The sequence below is a fragment of the Rhinoraja longicauda genome, chromosome 9 (genome assembly GCF_053455715.1).
Source record: "Rhinoraja longicauda isolate Sanriku21f chromosome 9, sRhiLon1.1, whole genome shotgun sequence".
Taxonomy (NCBI): Eukaryota; Metazoa; Chordata; class Chondrichthyes; order Rajiformes; family Arhynchobatidae; genus Rhinoraja; species Rhinoraja longicauda.
Window position 1 is genome coordinate 26,335,727 of NC_135961.1, and position 20,618 is coordinate 26,356,344.

The following is a 20,618-nucleotide window of genomic DNA, read 5'->3' on the forward strand; positions in this document are numbered from 1 at the left end:
AGTTAAAGGAAACTTTTGAAGAAGGTTCCAGACCCGAAGTGTCACCCATCCTTTTTCTCCAGATCTGCCTGACCCGCTGAGTTACATTTTGTGTCTATTAAAGGAAACTACCACAGCAAGCCATACATTTCTGGTCTCCGGTGACAAGCAGATAGGCAGTAACTTTGCACCATATATAATGTTTGTTAACACATGCTTGCTCCACAGACACTTTATAGACAAGAGCCGCCCTTCTACTGTGTGCGGACCTGAAGCCAAGTGTGCCATTAGAAACTCTCTCCAGAGATGGTCCCTGCCCCGCGGTGTTACTCCAGTATTTTACGTCTATCTTACCTGCACCCTTTCCGGCTTAACAGAATCTTTCCTGTAGCAGGGTGATCAAAACTGAACACACCACTCCAAATGCGGCCTCACCACGTGTTGTACAACTGCAACATAACATCTCAACTTCTATGTGTCTACGTGGCTGCGCCTAACGGCTGCGGCTCTCTGGCAGTCTTTGTCTTTTTTTCTTTTTTTTGTTTGTGTCGGTGTTGGGATGGTTTTTGTTTCTGTTTTTGGCTGTGTATGTGTGGTGGGGGTGGGGGTGGGGGTGAAACCTTTCTTTTATTAGGTCTCTTCCCCGGGGCGCAGCTCGGCCGCGGGACCTTCCATCGGCCGCGGGGCCTTACATCGCCCGGCGCGGCTCGGCCCGGCCGCTGGACTTAACATCGCCGGCGCGGCTCGGCCGCGGGACCTAACAGTGCCCGGCGCGGCTCGGCCGCGGGGCCTTCCATCGCCCGGTACGGACGCGGGACGGTTCAGCGCTCGGTGCGGCTCGGCCGCGGGGCCTTCCATCGCCCGGTGCGGCTCGGCCGCGGAACGGTTCAGCGCCCGGCGCGGCCGCGGGGCCTTCCATCGCCCGGCGCGGCTCGGCCGCGGGACGTTTCAGTGCCCGGTGCGGCTCGGCCGCGGGACGTTTCAGTGCCCGGTGCGGCTCGGCCGCGGGACGTTTCAGTGCCCGGTGCGGCTCGGCCGTGGGACGTTTCAGTGCCCGGTGCGGCTCGGCCGCGGGACGTTTCAGTGCCCGGTGCGGCTCGGCCGCGGAACTTAGCAGCGGCCGCGGGGCCTTCCATCGCCCGGCGCGGCTCGGCCACTGGACTTAACATCGCCCGGTGCGGCCGCGGGACGTTTCGGTGCCCGGGGCGGCTCGGCCGCGGGGCCTTCCATCCCCTTGCGGGGGCTGTGCGTGTCGTTTGCCTCGGTAGGGGTCGAGCTGCCTGTCCGTGGGTGCGGGGGGAAGAGAGTGGAAGTTTTGTTGCCTTCCATCACAGTGAGGGGGTGTTTGGAGTCACTGTGATGGATGTTTGTGTTGGGGTCGTGTGTCCTGTGTTCTTTTCTTTTTTGCTGTGTCTTGTGACTGCTGAAATTTTGTTCGGTATTTATACCGAATGACAATAAAGTTCTGTTATACTGTTATATGTTATATACTCAATACCTTATCTATTCGGCTCATCATTTTACACACAAACTAGATCGATGAGCAATCGGAAGAAGGATTATGGGAGTTTAATGTAAAGCTTTTCAACAGGTGCGTCAATATGTCTGCCAACATCAAAGATCACTGCATGGAAACAATATCTCGTTTGTAAAGGGATTGAAGTGGTACCTGGTGGAATGCGAGTAGTCCGTCCTTTGAGTCAGGCACTGACTGAACAGGTACATTCTGACACAAGAATCCTAAGAGCAAGGAGATTTCCTTCATACTTCTCCAACAACACACGAGAACCATTTGGGCAGTAACCTGGCAGGAGCGGCCATCTGTATCTGCATATGGTAAAGAGACAGAAGTATAAAAATCACACAGGACTTGCGTCAATCCCTGCAATAACAGATACTGACAGCATTCCCTATCCATCTTCTCACTATTTTGAGGCACTGCTGGCATCCGTTTATTTTTAAACCATGGAAAAGTTATATGAACAGCATATGTAGTCCCAAATTAAAAATCTCCATCCTTAATGCATTTTAATTTTATTCCAAATAGGATACTCCACACCATGCCCAATCCCCAACTCACAAAGGTAAAACAGAATTTCACTAGTACCATAGTTGTCACCCATTTGGAGGTATTGAGAATAACTCATGACAAGTTTATAAACCCAATATTGATGATAGAATAATTTGACCATCACATCAAACTATGTTAGCCACAAATCAGAAGCACTGAGCATAAAACGATACTGCAACTCCCCAATTGACACATTTATTATCACTGTATGTAAAAACAAAAGTTTAACAGAAAATATACAGTACAATGTACTCCAATTGGAGGCGTGGGTTAGGGTGGCACAGTGGCGCAGCGGTAGAGTTGCTGCCTTACAGTGCTTGCAACGCCCGAGACCCGGGTTCAATCTCGACTACAGGTGGTGTCTGTACAGAGTTTGCACGTTCTCCCCATAACCTGCGTGGGTTTTCTCCGGGATGTTCAGTTTCCTCACACATTCCAAAGACGTACAGGTGGGTAGGTTAATTGGATTGGTATAAGTGTAAATTGTCCGTAGTGTGTGTTCATATGCGGGGATCGTTGGTCGGTGCGGACTCGGTGGGCCGAAGGGCCTGTTTCTGCGCTGTATCTCTAATCTAAACTAAGCTAAAAAATATATATTTTCCACAAATCATTTGACAGGTTCAGAGACTGATCCAACTGTGGAACAGCTCAAAATCATTTAAATTTTCTCTCTTAAGTTTGCAACCAAAGAGAAAGTTAAGCAAAATATCTGAATGAAAGATTAGGACATATGTTCTCCCTTATTTTCTGGAATTAATTCTATCAGGATGATTTTATTCAAATAATAATTTTGAATTATAGCAAACATTTAACTCAGGATCCTTTCTGAAAACATTCTCCAAGGGGTTTCTGGTTGGTGAGTTTTTGTTTTGAGTTAATAGATCATTAGATTAGTTTGTTCGATGGAATTGTGTTGAATGTATTCAGGAGAATTATCGCAAATTCGAGTTTTACATGACGGATCATGAACAATATCAGGCGTTAGAGCACCACCCAGTGCCTCTAGCTGAGAATTGAAGAGAAGAAAAAAACCAAAAAAAAACCATAAAAGGATTAGATCAGGTAGATGCACAGAGCCTCTTGCCCAGAGTAGGGGAAATTAAGAACCCCAGGACCAGAGTTTAAAGATGAAGGGGGAAAGATTATAAAGGAATCTGAGGGGTGACTTCACGCAAAGTGTGGTGAGTGTGTGGAACGAGCTGCCAGAGGAGGGAATTGAAGCCAAGACTAGCCCAAGGTTTAAGCAGCAATTAGACAGCTACATGGATAGGACAGGTTTAGAGGAATATACGCCAAATGCAGGCAGGTGGGACCAGTGTAGATGGGACATGTTGGTCGGTGTGGGCATGTTGGGCTGAAGGATCTGTTTCCATACTGTATGACTATGGTCTATGAGATAATAGAAACATAGAAACATAGAAAATAGGAGCAGGAGTAGGCCATTCGGCCCTTCGAGCCAGCACCACCATTCAATATGTTCATTGCTGATCATCCAAAATCAGTACCCCGTTCCGGCTTTTTCCCCATATCCCTTGATTCCCTTAGCCCTAAGAGCTAAATCTAACTCTCTCTTAAAAATTTCACAGATGTGAATCTCTGGGTGAAAAAGGTTTTCCTCATCTCAGTCCTAAATGGCCTACTCCAATTTTTTAAACTGTGACCCCTGGTTCTGGACTCCCCCAGCATCGGGAACATTTTTCCTGCATCTAGCCTGTCCAATCCTCTAAGAATTTTATATGTTTCTATAAGATCCCCTCTCATCCTTCTAAATTCCAGCGAATACAAGCCCAGTCGGCCCATTCTTTCATCATATGTCAGTCCTGCCAATCCGGGAATTAACCTGGTGTAACTACGCTGCACTCCCTCAATATCAATAATGTCCTTCCTCAAATTAGGAGAACAAAATTGCACACAATACTCCAGGTGCGGTCTCACCAAGGCCCTGTACAAATGCAGTAGGACCTCCTTGCTCCTAAACTCAAATCCTCTCGCAATGAAGGCCAACATTGTCTTTCTTCACTGCCTGCTGTACCTGCATGCTTACTTTCAGTGATTAATGCACAAGCACACCCAGGTCTCGTTGCACCTCCCCTTCTAATCTGACAACATTCAGATAATAATCTGCCTTCCTGTTCTTGCCCCCAGTGGATAATCTCACATTTATCCACATTATACTGCATCTGCCATGCATCCGCCCACTCACCCAACCTATCCAAGCCACCCTGCCGCCTCCTAGCATCCTCCTCGCACTTCACATTGTCACCCAGCTTTGTGTCATCCGCAAATTGAGAGACGTTCCATTTAATTCCCTCATCTAAATCGTTAATATATATTGTAAACAACTGGGGTCTCAGCACCGAGCCTTGCGGCACCCCACTAGTCACTGCCTGCCATTCTGAAAAGGACCCGTTAATTCCTACTCTTTGCTTCCTGTCTGCCAGCCAGTTCTTTATCCATGTCAATACCCTACCCCCAATACCATGTGCTCTAATTTTGCGCACTAATCATTTGTGTGGGACCTTATTAAAGGCCTTTTGAAAGTCCAGATACACCACATCCACTGGCTCTATCCATTCTACTTAGTACATCCTCAAAAAATTCCAAAAGATTAGTCAAGCAGCAGCTGATTAAGCAGTTAAAAGCAAAATAAATCACTCTTCACATGGATCAGCACATTCTTGTAGGAAGTTGGATACCAATGGATGGAACAATACAAAACGTTTGGAGTGGGGCTGCAATTCAATTTGCGGTGATTGCGCTGCTCCTCTAAGAAACCACCAGATGGCATGCAAGGGCCAAAATAAACTGCTTCAAACTGGCTCGAGGGGTAGGTAACACCATCGTTCACCTGGGGTTTCCTTTTTATTAGGAACTAGACCTAGTGGACCCGTTTGGCCCAAACCTCTCATGCATTGGTGCAGCACTCTCTCTTCCCCCCCTCCCACCCCCCATTTCCACCCTCCCCTCTCCCTTCTCCCCCATTCCCCTCTCCCTCCCCTTCCCCCCTCCCCCGCACTCCATCCCGCTCAACCCCCCCTTATCCCCCCCATTCCCCTCTCCCTCCCTCCAATCCCCTCCCCTTCCCCTCCCCACTCCATCTCCCCTTACCCCCCCCCCCCCCCCCTCCCTCCCTCCCTCCCTACGAGATAGATTTAAACTTTAAAATGTGAATAACTTTAAAGATATAACACCGATTTCAATGAAACTTCTTCCATTAGCACCAAAGGGACGACGGTGAGTAAGGTAGGCTTAAAATTGTCGCGCTACCGTGTACCGTTTTGGCTGCAGTTCAGAAAAAAAACCAAAAAACAAGAGTTTTAGTATATAGATGCCACTGGACAAAATTAAAAAAGCAGAATGAGTTACATTTTTTTTTAAATAAAAAAATAAGCATCTTTTTAAAACTTTGCCCCTTCTCTCAGATCAGAAATTGTACAGTTGAAAGAAATATACTTGATTCAGAGTCAGTCATACAGTACGGAAACAAGCCCTTCGACCCATCTTGTCCATGCCGACCAGAATGCCCATCTACTCCAGTATGTGGCCCTCACTCCACTAAACCTTTCCTATCTATGTGCCTGCCCAAAAGTCTTTTAAATGTGGTTACACCACCTGCCTCAACTATCTCCTCTGGCAAACTAACACTATTTGAAAATGCATCTTGGTAGATGATGGAAATGGATGGATGAAAGATGATAGATGAAAGATGATAGATGAAAGGTGATAGAGAACCACATGGTTTCAAGGGTTATTTCTTCTCCTTCATAGTTCAAGAGCACCCATGCATTATATTCCAAATAAGATTACACAACACGCTGACAGGGTTTGATGGTGGACATTAAACTGATTTATCCTTGACCTGGAGAGCTTGGAAAGAAATTGACACAATCTTAGTATGAGCAATAGACCATGTAGACACGAAATGCTGGAGTAACTCAGCGGGACAGGCAGCAACTCTGGAGAGGGGGAATGGGTGACGTTTCGGGTCGAGACCCTTCAATAGACCATGCCTTCCCTCAGAAGACTGCAAGCCTTGGAAATGTTCGCTTTGATGGGATATGACTGCCTCGCCATTGGATATGGTTGAGAGGGAGATTGAAAGGATTTCTAACTGTCATGGCAGTGGAAATCGGGTTGGAGGGTGAGCTTAAAAGTAAAGGATCATACTTTCACTCAATGGTAAAGTTGGCTCAATGGCAAAGATCTTTTACATTCTGTTTTTTAATGTTTACTCTGGACATTGACATTCCTGGAGAGTTGCAGCACGACTACTTCAGAAGCCTATTTAATTGTGGTCAACTTTGTATCATCTATATACTAAAACTCTCGTTTGTTTGTTTGTTTGTTCCTGAACTACAGCCAAAGGGGTACACGGTAGCGCAACAATTTTAGGCCCAACTTACTCACCGTCATTCCTTTGGTGCTGATGGAAGAAGTTTCATTGAAATCGGTGTTATATTTTAAAAGTTATTCACATTTTAAAGTTTAAATCTATCTCCTAGGGAGGGAGGGTGGAGGGGAGGAAGAGGGAGGATAAGGGGGGTTGAGGGGGTTGGAGTGGGGGGAGGGGAAGGGGAAGGGGGGGGAGGGTGGGGAGCGGGGGGCAGAGGGGATGGGGAGGGGGGAAGAAGGGATGGGGGAGGGGGGGAGGAGAGGGTGCTGCACCAATGCAGGAGAGGTTTGGGCCCAATGGGTCCACTTGGTCTAGTGGTCTTCTAATTTTCTTCTCTCAATTGGTTCACAATCGAAGAGAAACATATTCAAACAACCCACCTTTACAGATCAAAAGGAAGATCTGGCTCTCTTTTCCAATAACTAAGTGTAGTAATGTCCACTGCAGAACTGCCAAGTGGACCTGCTGCAGTTACATTTTAATTCCAGATATTAATTTCCTGAATATAAATTCCACTGCTGCCACAGTAGAATATAAAGTTGCCTCCACAAACTATTGGCCCAAGCTTCTGAATCACTAGTCCAGTAATTTAACAACTGTCCTTGAAAATAAACCTTCTCTGTTACAATGGTGTTTGAGTTGTTAGTATCCTTGTTAATCAAAAATGCTTCTCTCAAGTTATTAAGTATTTTCTAATCAACTCTCTTCTGTAAGCTACGTCAGAACTGATTTCTGGGGAGCATTCAATGCTGACTGCCCCCAATTTGTTTTTGCAAGACTTTCATATGATTTCTGAAACTTTAATAAATAAATGCTGAGAAAAATATTTGACTTTGTTACCGGTCATTGTCATGCTCAAATCTTCAGCAGGATTGCAGTCTCCAGGAAGATTTCTACTTGGTTCTTTGTCTTCATCACTTTTCATCACTTTCACTTGTGCAAAGTAATCGTTTGTGTCCCGTGGTTTTATTTCACTTATAATCTTATGCAAGTTTTCAGCAGTCTCTGTTTAGGAAACATAATACCATCACTCTGAATCAATCAATCTGAATCATTAGTCAAATAGCCTGAAGAAGAGTCCCAATCAGAAATATCGCCTATCCATGTTTAGTTCAGTTTAGAGATACAGCGCTGAAACAGGCCCTTCGGCCCACCGAGTCCGTGACGACCTGCGATGCTCACATATTAACACTATCCTACACCCACTAGGGACAATTTTTACATCTACCAAGCCAATTAACCTACGAACCAGTACGTCTTTGGAGTGTGGGAGGAAACCAAAGATCTCGGAGAAAACCCACGCAGGTCACAGGAAGAACGTACAAACTCCGCACAGACAGCACCCGTGGTCAGGATTGAACCCGGGTCTCCAGCACTACATTCACTGTAAGGCAGCAACTCTACCGCTGCACCACCGTGACCATGTAATCCAGGGACGCTGCCTGACCCACTGAGTTCATCCAGCAAATGGTTATCCAGGTGTAGGAAGGAACTGCAGATGCTGGTTTAAATCGAAGATAGACACACCATGCTGGAGAAACAGGTAGCATCTCTGGAGAGAAGGAATGAGTGATGTTTCGGATCGAGACCTTTCTTCAGAATGTTTATCCATTACAGAGGAGAAAGCAAGGCGAAAAACACAAAGAGCAGTTAAAGCAGGTCCTCGCTCAGTCTTCACATCCAGATGAGAAATAGTGAACCAGGAACTGCAGATGCCGGTTTACACTATAGATGGACCCAAAATGGTGGAATAACTCAGCATGTCAGGCAGCATCTCTGGAGAAAAGGAATAGATGATCTTTCGGGTTGAGACCTTTCATCAGATTCCAGACTCAACCAGGGACGTCACCAATTCCTTTTCTCCAGAGATGCTGAGTTACTCCAGCATTTTGTGTCGTTTTCAATGATGTTATTGTTGGGCTTACAGAGACGGCCACTCAAGCTTTGAAAAACTCCTTTGTTGCTTTAGCAGTATGTTTGGGATCAATATCTTGCTGTAGAATGAACCACCAGCCAATGAGTTTTGAGGCATTTGTTTGAACTTGAGCAGATAGGATGGTTTTATACACTTCAGAATTCATTATGCTACCACCATCAGCAGTTGTCTCATCAATGAAGATAAGTGAGCCAGTACCTTCAGCAGCCATACATGCCCAGGCCATAACATCCCCACCACAGTGTTTCACAGGTGAGGTGGTATGCTTTGGATCTTGGGCAGTTCCTTCTCTCCTCCATACTTTGCTCTTGCCATCACTCTGATATGTTAATATTTGTCTCATCTGTCCACAAGACCTTTTTCCAGAACTGTGGTTGTTCTTTTAAGTACTTCTTGGCAAACTGTAACCTGGCCATCTGTTTTTGCGGCTAAACAGTTATTTGCAGCTTGCAGTGTAGCCTCTGTATTTCGGTTCATGAAGTCTTCTGCCGACAGTGGTCATTCACAAATCCACACCTAACTCCTGAAGAGTGTTTCTGATCTGTCTGACGGTGTTTGGGGATTTTTCTTTATTATAGAGATAATTCTTCTGCCATCAGCTGTGGAGGTCTTCCTTGGCCTGCCAGTCCCTTTGTGATTAGTAAGCTCACCAGTGCTCTCTTTCTTCTTAACGATGTTCCAAACAGTTCATTTTGGTAAGCCTAAGGTTTGGCTGATGGCTCTAACAGTTTTATTCTTGTTTCTCAGTCTCATAATGGCTTCTTTGACTTCCATTGGCACAACTTTGGTCCTCATGTTGATAAACAGCAATAAACATTTCCAAAGGTGATGGAAAGACTGGAGGAAAGACTAGGCGCTGAGAGGTCTCTTATACCTGCATTAAGGAGGTAATTAAACACACCTGAGCAATTACAAACGCCTGTGAAGCCATGTGTCTCAAACATTATGGTGCCCTGAAATGGGGGGACCATGTATAAACACATGGTGAAACCAAAATGTATAAAAATACCCTTTAATAAAATCTGACAATGTGCACTTTAACCACATGTGATTTTTTTCTATTACAAATCTCAAATTGTGGAGTACAGAGGCAAATAAATAAATGATGGGTCTTTGTCCCAAACATTATGGAGGGCACTGGATGATATGTTCGGTTTTACTAAAGCTCTGCAGATATTTTAACACTTTGTTCTGATGCCTAAATAAAAACAGTTAAATGCTACTACTGGACTCGGCAAATCATTTAGAATTCAGGGATCCTCATTTATCAATACCATAGAATAAAGGAGGAAATCTGACTGCAACATCTGAATTATTAAATAGCCATTAAATAGAGAAATCTAGACTTAATTGCTCCTCCACAGATAGACTATTTTGCAGCCTTCCGCAGCATGATCAGTCGAATCAATAAACCTTTCCTGTAAAAAAGCCTGAAAATGTGATGGCACATTGCATGAGAAGGAAGCATAAATAGCACTCAAAAATCATAACTGCTAGTTCTGACTTTAAAAAGTTATATTCATGGATTTTTATTTTCTCAATGTTAAATCAAAAATGAGATCTACAAAAAAGAATTATTTAAATCATTGGTTTTTCACCGTGGCAAAACACAGGGCAGCACAGTGCGCAGCGGTAGAGTTGCAGCCTGACAGCACTTGCAGCGCCGGAGACTCAGGTTCGATCCCGTCTACAGGTGCTGTCTATACGGGGTTTGTACGTTCTCCCCATGACCTGCATGGGTTTTCCCCCAGATCTTCGGTTTCCTCCCACACTCCAAAAACATACAGGAATGTAGGTAAATTGGCTTGGCAAATGTAAAAAGTGTCCCTAGTGCGTACAGGATAGTGTTAATATGCAGGGATCGCTGGTTGGAGCAGACCCAGTGGGCCAAAGGGCCTGTTTCCGCGCTGTATCTCTAAACTAAACCAAAGCAACATCTGCCTTACTTTCAATTTCAGAGGTGGCACAGTGTCGCAGCGGTAGAGCTGCTGCCTTACAGCACCAGAGACCCGGTTTTCTAAAGGTGCTAGTTAGGGTAGTTAATCAGCGGGTAGTCAATCTGTGGAACTCATTGCCACAGAGGGCTGTGGAGCCCGTCAGTGGATATTTTTAAGGCAGAGGTAGAGAAATTCTTGATTAGAACGGGTGTCATGGGTTATGGGGAGAAGGCAGAAAAATAGGATTAGGAGGCAGAGATCAGCCATGATTGTATGGAGGATGAGACTCGATGGACCGAATGGCCTAATTCTACTGCTATAACTTGTCAACTTGTGCTGCAGTTTCCTCCCATAGTCCAAAGACATACAGGTTTGTAGGTCAATTGACTTTGGCAATATTGTAAATTGTCCCTCGTGTGCAGGATAGTATTAGTGTCTGGGGTGATAATTAACTCGAGGGGACTCCGTGAGCTGGAGGGCCTATGTCTGCGCTGTATCTCTAAAGTCTAATGTAGTCTTTATTTGTCTGACAAAAACACATTAGCTCAGTTTACTGTCCTTGTAAATTATTTGTATTTTGCTGGTCAATGGCATCACTGCAACTAGATGCAAAAGGTTTCCTGACACCTGACTAAATCTACACTGGGAACAGCAAAAATTCACTATATCTTTGTGGGCAAGGTTTACAAGGGCAGCTGTAAGTACTGATGGTTTGCCACTGACTAGCAGATTCTATGTTAATGTTGCTCTGAGCTTCTTCCTTTATTAACTGCAATAGCTTACCGAGATCTGCGTCCATTGGAATTAGCCCTTCTGGTGAGGAGCTCTGACAAATAGGAGATACCACTGATGACAGATGGAAGGCCATTGAAATCAGCCTTTCTACAATCTGCTGCCATTCTGCTATTTTTGTGATGGACCTGGAAAAAAAATTGAAATGCACTATTACTGTTTACAGAATAGCTGCCTTTCATAAACAATCAAGCCATTAGTGGTTTGTGAGCATTTAAGAGTTCAGTCAGCTAATAGTGTTGGTACATGTTCACATAAGCAAGTCCAAATATTAACTTGAGCTCTCTACAGCTCACACTTTAAAGTAAATTACAAAAAGCACATGTATCATATAAATGACAAGTAGTTATATAATGTACTGGTAGCATTCCTCTCTACGACTGTTGATTGGGTTTGGTACAACTGAAGGACCAGACGCCACCTACCACATGACATCAATGTAAGAATACAGCTATATCAAATGTGCCTGCCTGCCTTGCCTTTAATGGTCACAAAGGGTGACCAAGTTAATATTTGGCTCAACTTGGGGAAAAAATAGGGATGTTGTAAATTCCCCACACTTGGCACACAAGTAATAGATTTAGCTCAGTATGACCAGTGACAAAAATCAAGTCAACATAACAGTTCCACTGAAGTAGCGAATCTTTAGATTTTTTTTTTTAGATTTAGAGATACAGCGCAGAAACAGGCCCTTCGGCCCACCGGGTCCGCGCCGCCCAGCGATCCCCGCTAACACTATCCTACAACCACTAGGGACAATTTTTACATTTGCCCAGCCAAATAACCTACATACCTGTACGTCTTTGGAGTGTGGGAGGAAACCGAAGATCTCGGAGAAAACCCACGCAGGTCACAGGGAGAACGTACAAACTCCGTACAGGCGGCGCCCGTAGTCAGGATCGAACCTGAGTCTCCGGCGCTGCATTCGCTGTAAGGCAGCAACTCTACCGCTGCGCCACCGTGCCGCACTTCTAATGTGTGAAGCAGCAAGTCAGAGGTCACACAATTTTATTCATAACCATTTATTGAAGAAAGTTGAACACTTTCAGTTGCGTTTTTTAAAATTTGATGTGGACAGTGGGAGAGCAAGGAAAAGGCAGGAAAGAATATACTTGGTTGATTATACCTATTTCTTTTGATTTGCCTCTCAGTGGTATATAATTAGGACATCCTAACGAGGCTGTATAGTGCAGGACTGTAGTTCATGGTACATTATAAATGCTATCACACCACCACCCGCAGTTTTAAAAAGTTATCATCGCTCAACAGATTTTGAAAACGTCAGCAGTTACCAAAGGACATAAATCTGATGTAAGATTTTTTAAATATATATATTTGGAAATAGAATGTGGCAACCCAGCAGGTACTCATAAACAAGATGACCTACTTCAGAGAGAGTTGCTGCAGAGTTCCAATGATGCAATGAACTCTTCCATATAAGGGGTTAGAGGCTGCCGCGTGCACCAGAGATTTTGCAGCCTGTCTGATCTCATCTGACAAACAGTTCACCAGGTACTTAATAACTGGAAAGTTAAAGAAAATTAAACGCAGATTAAATTTAAAAAAAATAATAAATAACTCATTATACTAATTCAAAAGTCATTTCCATTCTGCACACAAGTGGTTGAATGTTTCTGTACATTTGGTTGATCCACAATGGATTCAGTTTTCCCAAAACTCTTTTCATGATTCTGTTCTTGCATTTCTGAAATACTTCTGTACATTGCAGAACTTTAGCACTGATATACGATGTAAGATTTTGCTTTAAATGATTAAGTAGCAGCAGCAGCACCAAGCTGTGTTGCTTGGGAAGTATTGTGTGGAGTTAGTAAGGAGTAAGATCTGTGTGATCTCCCGGACAAGTTTCGATCGCCTAGCTTGGGGTCGGAGAGGAATTTCCCGTATTTCTTTTCCCAAATTGGCCTGGGTTTTTTTATCCGGTTTTTCGCCTCTCCCAGGAGATCACTCAGTTCTTTTGGGTGGGCGGTTGGAGCGGTTGGAGCAGCGGCCGGGCGGTAGGTTTAGAAACCGAGCACGGGGCTTTGTTTGGGGAGTATGAGTGCCAGGGCAGTTTATTGTTCTGGGTGTCGGATGTGGGGAATCTGGGAGTCTGATAGTCTTCCAGACATCCACATCTGCGCCAGGTGCGACGAGATGGGGCTCCTAAGGGACCGTATTAGGAACCTGGAGCGGCAGATTGATGACCTCCGTCTGGTCAGGGAGAGTGAGGAGGTTATAGAAAGGAGTTATAGAGAGGTGGTCACTCCAAGACCACGGGAGGTAGACAAGTGGGTCACGGTTAGGGGGGGCAAGGAGCAGAGGCAGGGACTAGAGAGTACCCCAGTTGATGTACCCCTTGGCAATAAATACTCCTGTTTAGGTGTTGTTGGGGAGTACAGCCTACCTGGGGGCAGCGACGGCGCCCGGGCCTCTGGCACGGAGTCCAGCCCTGTTGCTCAGAAGGGTAGGGAAAGGAAGAAGAGAGCGATAGTGATAGGGGACTCTATAGTGAGGGGGTCAGATAGGCGATTCTGTGGACGCAGTCGGGAGACCCGGATGGTGGTTTGCCTCCCTGGTGCCGGTGTCCGGGATGTGTCTGAGCGTGTCCAGGATATCCTGAAAGGGGAGGGAGAGGATCCAGAGGTCGTGGTACATATAGGTACCAACAATATAGGTAGGATAAGGGAAGAGGTCCTGAAAGGAGAATTTAGGGGGCTAGGAAGAGAGTTTAAAAAAAGGACTTCCAAAGCGATAATCTCAGGCTTACTGCCTGTGCCACGCGATAGTGAGAATAGGAATGGAGTGAGGTGGAGGATAAATACGTGGCTGAGGGACTGATGCAGGGAGCAGGGATTCAAGTTTCTGGATCATTGGGACCTCTTCTGGGGGAAGTATGACCTGTACAAAAAGGGCGGGTTGCATCTGAACCTGAGGGGTACCAATATCCTGGCGGGGAGATTTGCTAAGGTAATTGCGGAGACTTTAAACTAGTACGGTTGGGGGGAGGGACTCAAACACAGATAGCTAATAGGCAGTGTGAGGCAGGAGGCAGAAAAGGGAAACACTCAGACCCAATATGTAGGAGAGAAAGAAGTGAAAATAAATAAACTGAGAATAAGAAATGATGGGTCCCTTAAATGTGTATATTTTAATGCCAGGAGCATTGTAAGAAAGGTGGATGAGCTTAGAGCCTGGATTGACATCTGGAAGTATGATGTTGTGGCGATCAGTGAAACATGGTTGCAGGAGGGTTGCGATTGGCAATTAAATATTCCAGGATTTCATTGTTTCAGATGTGATAGAATCGGAGGGGCAAGAGGTGGGGGTGTTGCATTGCTTGTCAGGGAGGATATCACAGCAGTGCTTTGGCAGGACAGACTAGAAGACTCGATTAGGGAGGCTGTTTGGGTGGAACTCAGAAATGAGAAAGGTTTAGCAACACTTATAAGGGTGTATTATAGACCGCCAAATAGGGAACGAGAATTGGAAGAGCAAATATGTAAGGAGATAGCAGATATTAGTAGTAAGCACAGAGTAGTGATTGTGGGTGATTTCAATTTTCCGTACATAGACTGGGAATCACATTCTGTTAAAGGGCTGGATGGTTTGGAGTTTGTAAAATGTGTGCAGGATAGTTTTTTGCAGCAATACGTAGAGGCAGTTAGGAGGAGGGGGAGTTCAACGAGATCTGGGTGTCCTAGTGCATCAGTCAATGAAAGGAAGCATGCAGGTACAGCAGGCAGTGAAGAAAGCCAATGGAATGTTGGCCTTCGTAACAAGAGGAGTTGAGTATAGGAGCAAAGAGGTCCTTCCACAGTTGTACCGGGCCCTGGTGAGACCGCACCTGGAGTACTGTGTGCAGTTTTGGTCTCCAAATTTGAGGAAGGATATTCTTGCTATGGAGGGCGTGCAGCGTAGGTTCACTAGGTTAATTCCCGGAATGGCGGGACTGTCGTATGTTGAAAGGCTGGAGCGATTGGGCTTGTATACACTGGAATTTAGAAGGATGAGGGGGGATCTTATTGAAACATATAAGATAATTAGGGGATTGGACACATTAGAGGCAGATAACATGTTCCCAATGTTGGGGGAGTCCAGAACAAGGGGCCACAGTTTAAGAATAAGGGGTAGGCCATTTAGAACGGAGATGAGGAAGAACTTTTTCAGTCAGAGAGTGGTGAAGGTGTGGAATTCTCTGCCTCAGAAGGCAGTGGAGGCCAGTTCGTTGGATGCTTTCAAGAGAGAGCTGGATAGAGCTCTTAAGGATAGCGGAGTGAGGGGGTATGGGGAGAAGGCAGGAACGGGGTACTGATTGAGAGTGATCAGCCATGATCGCATTGAATGGCGGTGCTGGCTCGAAGGGCTGAATGGCCTACTCCTGCACCTATTGTCTATTGTCTATTGTCTATTGGTACCTACCAGAGAAGGGGCAGTGTTGGACCTCCTGTTAGGAAATGAGACGGGTCAGGTGACGGAGGTATGTGTTGAGGAGCACTTTGGGTCTAGTGATCACAATGCCATTAGTTTCAATATAATTATGGAGAAGGTCAAATCTGGACCAAGGGTTGAGATTTTGGATTGGAGAAAGGCTAATTTTGAGGAGATGAGAAAGGATTTAAAAGGAGTGAAATGGGACATTTTGTTTTATGAAAAGGATATAATAGAGAAATGGAGGATATTTAAAGGTGAAATTTTGAGAGTACAGAGTCTTTATGTCCCTGTTCGGTGGAAAGGAAAGAATAATAATTTGAAAGAGCCGTGGTTTTCCAGGGAAATTGGACACGGTTCGGAAAAAGAGGGAGATATACAATAAATATAAGCGGCAGGGAGTAAATGAGGTTCTTGAGGAATATAAAGAATGTAAAAGGAATCTTAAGAAGGAAATTAGAAAAGCGAAAAAAAGATATGAGGTTGCTTTGGCAAGTAATGTAAAAGTAAACCCCAAGGGGTTCTACAGATATGTCAATAGCAAAATGATAGCGAGGGATAAAATTGGTCCATTAGAGAGTCAGAGTGGACAGCTATGTGCTGAGCCGGAAGAAATGGGGGAGATATTAAACAATTTCTTTTCTTCGGTTTTCACCGAGGAGAAGGATATTGAATTATGTGAGGTAAGCGAAACAAGTAGAGTAGTGATGGAATTTATGAGGATTAAAGAAGAGGAGGTACGGACACTTTTGAAAAATATAAAAGTGGATAAGTCTCCAGGTCCTGATAGGATATTCCCTAGGACATTGAGGGAAGTTAGTGCAGAAATAGCAGGGGCTATGACGGAAATATTTCAAACGTCATTAGAAACGGGGATAGTGCCGGAAGATTGGCGCATTGCGCATGTTGTGCCTTTGTTTAAAAAAGGTTCTAAAAGTAAACCTAGCAATTATAGACCTGTTAGTTTGACGTCTGTGGCGGGAAAATTAATGGAAAAGATACTTAGGGACAATATATATAATTATATGGATAAACAAAGCCTGATTAGAAACAGTCAACATGGATTTGTGCCTCGAAGGTCATGTTTGACTAATCTTCTTGAATTTTTTGAAGAGGTTACCAGGGAAATTGATAAGGGCAAGGCTGTGGATGTTGTCTATATGGACTTCAGTAAGGCATTTGACAAGGTTCCACATGGAAGGTTGATTAAGAAGGTTAAATTGTTGGGTATTAATAGTGAGGTTGCAAGATGGATTCAACAATGGCTGAATGGGAGATACCAGAGGGTAATGGTTGACAACTGTATGTCAGGTTGGAGGCCAGTGTCTAGTGGAGTACCCCAAGGATCTGTGTTGGGTCCACTGTTGTTTGTCATTTACATTAATGATCTGGATGATGGTGTGGCAAATTGGATTAGTAAATATGCAGATGATACTAAGATAGGTGGTGTAGTTAATAATGAAGTAGAGTTTCAAAGTCTACAGAGACTTGGGCCTTTTGGAAGGGTGGGCTGAAAGATGGCAGATGGAGTTTAATGCTGATAAGTGTGAGGTGCTGCATTTTGGTAGGACAAATCAAAATAGGACGTACAGGGTAAATGGTAGGGAATTGAGGAATGCAGTGGAACAGAGGGATCTGGGAATAACTGTGCATTGTTCCCTGAAGGTGGAATCTCGTGTGGATAGGGTGGTGAAGAAGGCGTTTGGTATGCTTGCCTTTATAAATCAGAGCATCGAATATAGAAGTTGGGATGTAATGTTAAAATTGTACAGGGCATTGGTGAGGCCGAATCTGGAGTATGGTGTGCAGTTCTGGTCGCCAAATTATAGGAAGGATGTCGACAAAATGGAGAGGGTACAGAGGAGATTTACTAGAATGTTGCCTGGGTTTCAGCACTTAAGCTACAGAGAGAGGTTGAACAGGTTGGGTCTTTATTCTTTGGAGCGTAGAAGGTTGAGGGGGGACTTGATAGAGGTTTTTAAAATGTTAAGAGGGACGGACAGAGTTCCCCTTGAGAGTGGGGAAGATTCCAACAAGGGGACATAACTTCAGAATTGAGGGACAAAAGTTTAGGGGTAACATGAGGGGTAACTTCTTTACTCAGAGGGTGGTGGCTGTATGGAATGGGCTTCCGGTGGAAGTGGTGGAGGCAGGCTCGATTTTATTATTTAAGAGTAAATTGGATAGGTATATGGATGAGAGGGGATTGGAGGGTTATGGTCTGAGAGCAGGTAGATGAGACTAGGTCAGAGAGAGTGGTCGGTGTGGACTGGTAGGGCCGAACGGGCCTGTTTCCGTGCTGTAGTTGTTATATGGTTATATGGTTATAAGAAGATAATTCAAATGCTGCCAAAATTGTGCAGCCCCATTCCTCACGGGGAACATTCACCAAATCAAACAGCCACTGCCGCTAAAGTTATAACATTTCAAAGATCAATTATGACCATTTTCCCCAAACGATTATAATAACTTGCAGTGTACACTGGGTTCTGTTTTTTGTTACCGTTTATAGATCTTGTCTCCATGACAAGCCATCCATTGAGCTCCAGACTGTAACTTCAGAAGCAAGAGTTAATCAACATTAGCGCAGAGTTGAGTATAGGAGCAAAGAGGTCCTTCTACAGTTGTACCGGGCCCTGGTGAGACCGCACCTGGAGTACTGTGTGCAGTTTTGGTCTCCAAATTTGAGGAAGGATATTCTTGCTATGGTGGGCGTGCAGCGTAGGTTCACTAGGTTAATTCCCGGAATGGCGGGACTGTCGTATGTTGAAAGGCTGGAGCGATTGGGCTTGTATACACTGGAATTTAGAAGGATGAGAGGGGATCTTATTGAAACATATAAGATAATTAGGGGATTGGACACATTAGAGGCAGGAAACATGTTCCCAATGTTGGGGGAGTCCAGAACAAGGGGCCACAGTTTAAGAATAAGGGGTAGGCCATTTAGAACGGAGATGAGGAAGAACTTTTTCAGTCAGAGAGTGGTGAAGGTGTGGAATTCTCTGCCTCAGAAGGCAGTGGAGGCCAGTTCGTTGGATGCTTTCAAGAGAGAGCTGGATAGAGCTCTTAAGGATAGCAGAGTGAGGGGGTATGGGGAGAAGGCAGGAACGGGGTACTGATTGAGAGTGATCAGCCATGATCGCATTGAATGGCGGTGCTAGCTCGAAGGGCTGAATGGCCTACTCCTGCACCTATTGTCTATTTTCTAATGTCAGTCTGGTCAAGATAATATAACTGCTCCAAGTGAGAAATACATAAACACAGCAAAATAGTAACGTGACAGGGTGTGTCACGTGAATAAAAGCTCAATATGAACGAGTATGATTCACAGTGGCATGGATGGTAGAGGTGCTGTTTCACAGCGCCAGAGACCAGAGTTTGATTCTAACCTCGGGTGCTGTCTGTGTGGAGTTTGCATGTTCTCCCTGCGGAAGCACGGGTTTCCACCGGGTGCTCTGGTTTGCTCTCACATTCTAAAGACGTGGGCTTGTAGGTTAATTAGCCTCTGTAAATTGTCGCTAGTGTGGAGGAAGTGGATGGGAAAATGGGATAACATGGAACTAGTGTTCAGTGTGAACCCGGTGGATGGCAAAGCCGGATTCAAGCTTGAATCTTTCAAGCAATTCAATGAAAGATAGACACAAAATGGTGGAGTAACTCAGGGGGGACAGGCGGCATCTCTGGACAGGAGGAATGGGTGACGATTCGGGTTGAGACCCATCTTCAGACTGACAGTCAGGGGAGAGGGTGACACAGAGATAAGGAAGTGTAAGGTGTGGAAACGACACATCATAGGGGATGGAGATCAAGAAGAATGTAGAATACATCATTGTTAGCTAGGAGAAGATTACAACGAAGTATAGAGAGATAACATTTAATCAGGGTCAGACTGGTAGTAGGAGAACTAGGAAGGGGGAGGGATGGACAGAGAGGTACAACAAGGGTTACTTGAAGTTAGGGATGTCAATATTCATACTGCTGGGGTGCAAGCTGCCCAAGCAAAATATGAGGTGTTGTTCCTCCCTTCTTATGAGGCTCGATCAATTCAATCAATCAGATATAAAACGCATTTGCAACAATAGTACAGATACTCACCAGTGAGCAATCATTTTGTTTCCTAGAGCAAAGGAGGATGAGGGGTGACCTTATGGAGGTTTATAAAATAATGTGCACAAATAAGGTGAATAGCCAGACTTTGTCCAAGGGTAGTGGAGTCCAAAACTAGAGGGCATAAGCTTAAGGTGAGAAGGGAAAGATTGAAGGACCTAAAGAGCAACCTTTTCATGGAGATGGTGATGTGTACACGAACCAAGCTGCCAGAGGAAGTAGGCACCTGCACTGTTTGGCACGGATCTATTGCAGGCCCATGTGCCTTTCTTTTTCCTCATGGTCTGGCTTTGAAGGTGGGTTGCAATTCCTGGAGGGACAGGCTTGTTACTTCTTTCAACAGCACTGTGGGCTGTCACAGAATTGGAAAGGAAGGTGATTAAAAAATAAAAAATGTGCATCATCAGAAATGAAAGTCTGGCCGTCCTACCCCTGAAGCTTTGGTGCCACTGAAGACTGGGTGTCTCTGTAAGATGTTTAGGTTCATGACTATAAAGTTTGAGACAGGACAAGCACTGCACCCAAGGACTCTCCCCTTCATCCTACTAAAAATTATGGAATCATTCCGTAAAGGCACTGCAGCAGGATGGTTCCCAGGGTATGATGTTTGAAGCTCTGCAGACACCCACAAAATATTTTTCCTGCTCTATCTGCATTCCAAGTCTTAAGATTTAACATTAGCATGCAAAACACATGACCACATTGTGCAACAGTTCTAATAATTACAATCAAGATCTGCCATTGACACCCTTTCCTAACATTTTCACCCAACAACACTCTTAACTAACACTGTTGAATCCCCTCAGAAGTGGGAGGCCGCAAGGTTATTTTGTGGACGCAGATTGTACGAAACATGGAAATGATAATAATATGCAGATAATAACGCCCCTGTACCCAAATCCCAATGTTCAATATAACTGTCCATCAGCAGGCAACTGAGGAGCACCCACTAGTGTTATCACTAGAGTTTAAGGA

At 44.8% G+C, this 20,618-nt stretch overlaps 1 protein-coding gene across 2 annotated transcripts in view; it reads right to left on the bottom strand.

Moving 5' to 3' along the window:
* thada (THADA armadillo repeat containing) overlaps positions 1 to 20,618 on the bottom strand; it is a 335,484-nt gene that overhangs the window by 276,543 nt on the left and 38,323 nt on the right. For both annotated transcript variants that reach the window (XM_078404988.1, XM_078404989.1), the window contains exons 17-20: positions 12,496 to 12,631; positions 11,100 to 11,236; positions 7,284 to 7,448; positions 1,649 to 1,806 (exon numbers count right to left, since the gene is read on the bottom strand). In XM_078404988.1, the coding sequence (XP_078261114.1) occupies positions 1,649 to 1,806; positions 7,284 to 7,448; positions 11,100 to 11,236; positions 12,496 to 12,631 (596 nt within the window). The remainder of the gene's footprint in view (positions 1 to 1,648; positions 1,807 to 7,283; positions 7,449 to 11,099; positions 11,237 to 12,495; positions 12,632 to 20,618) is intronic.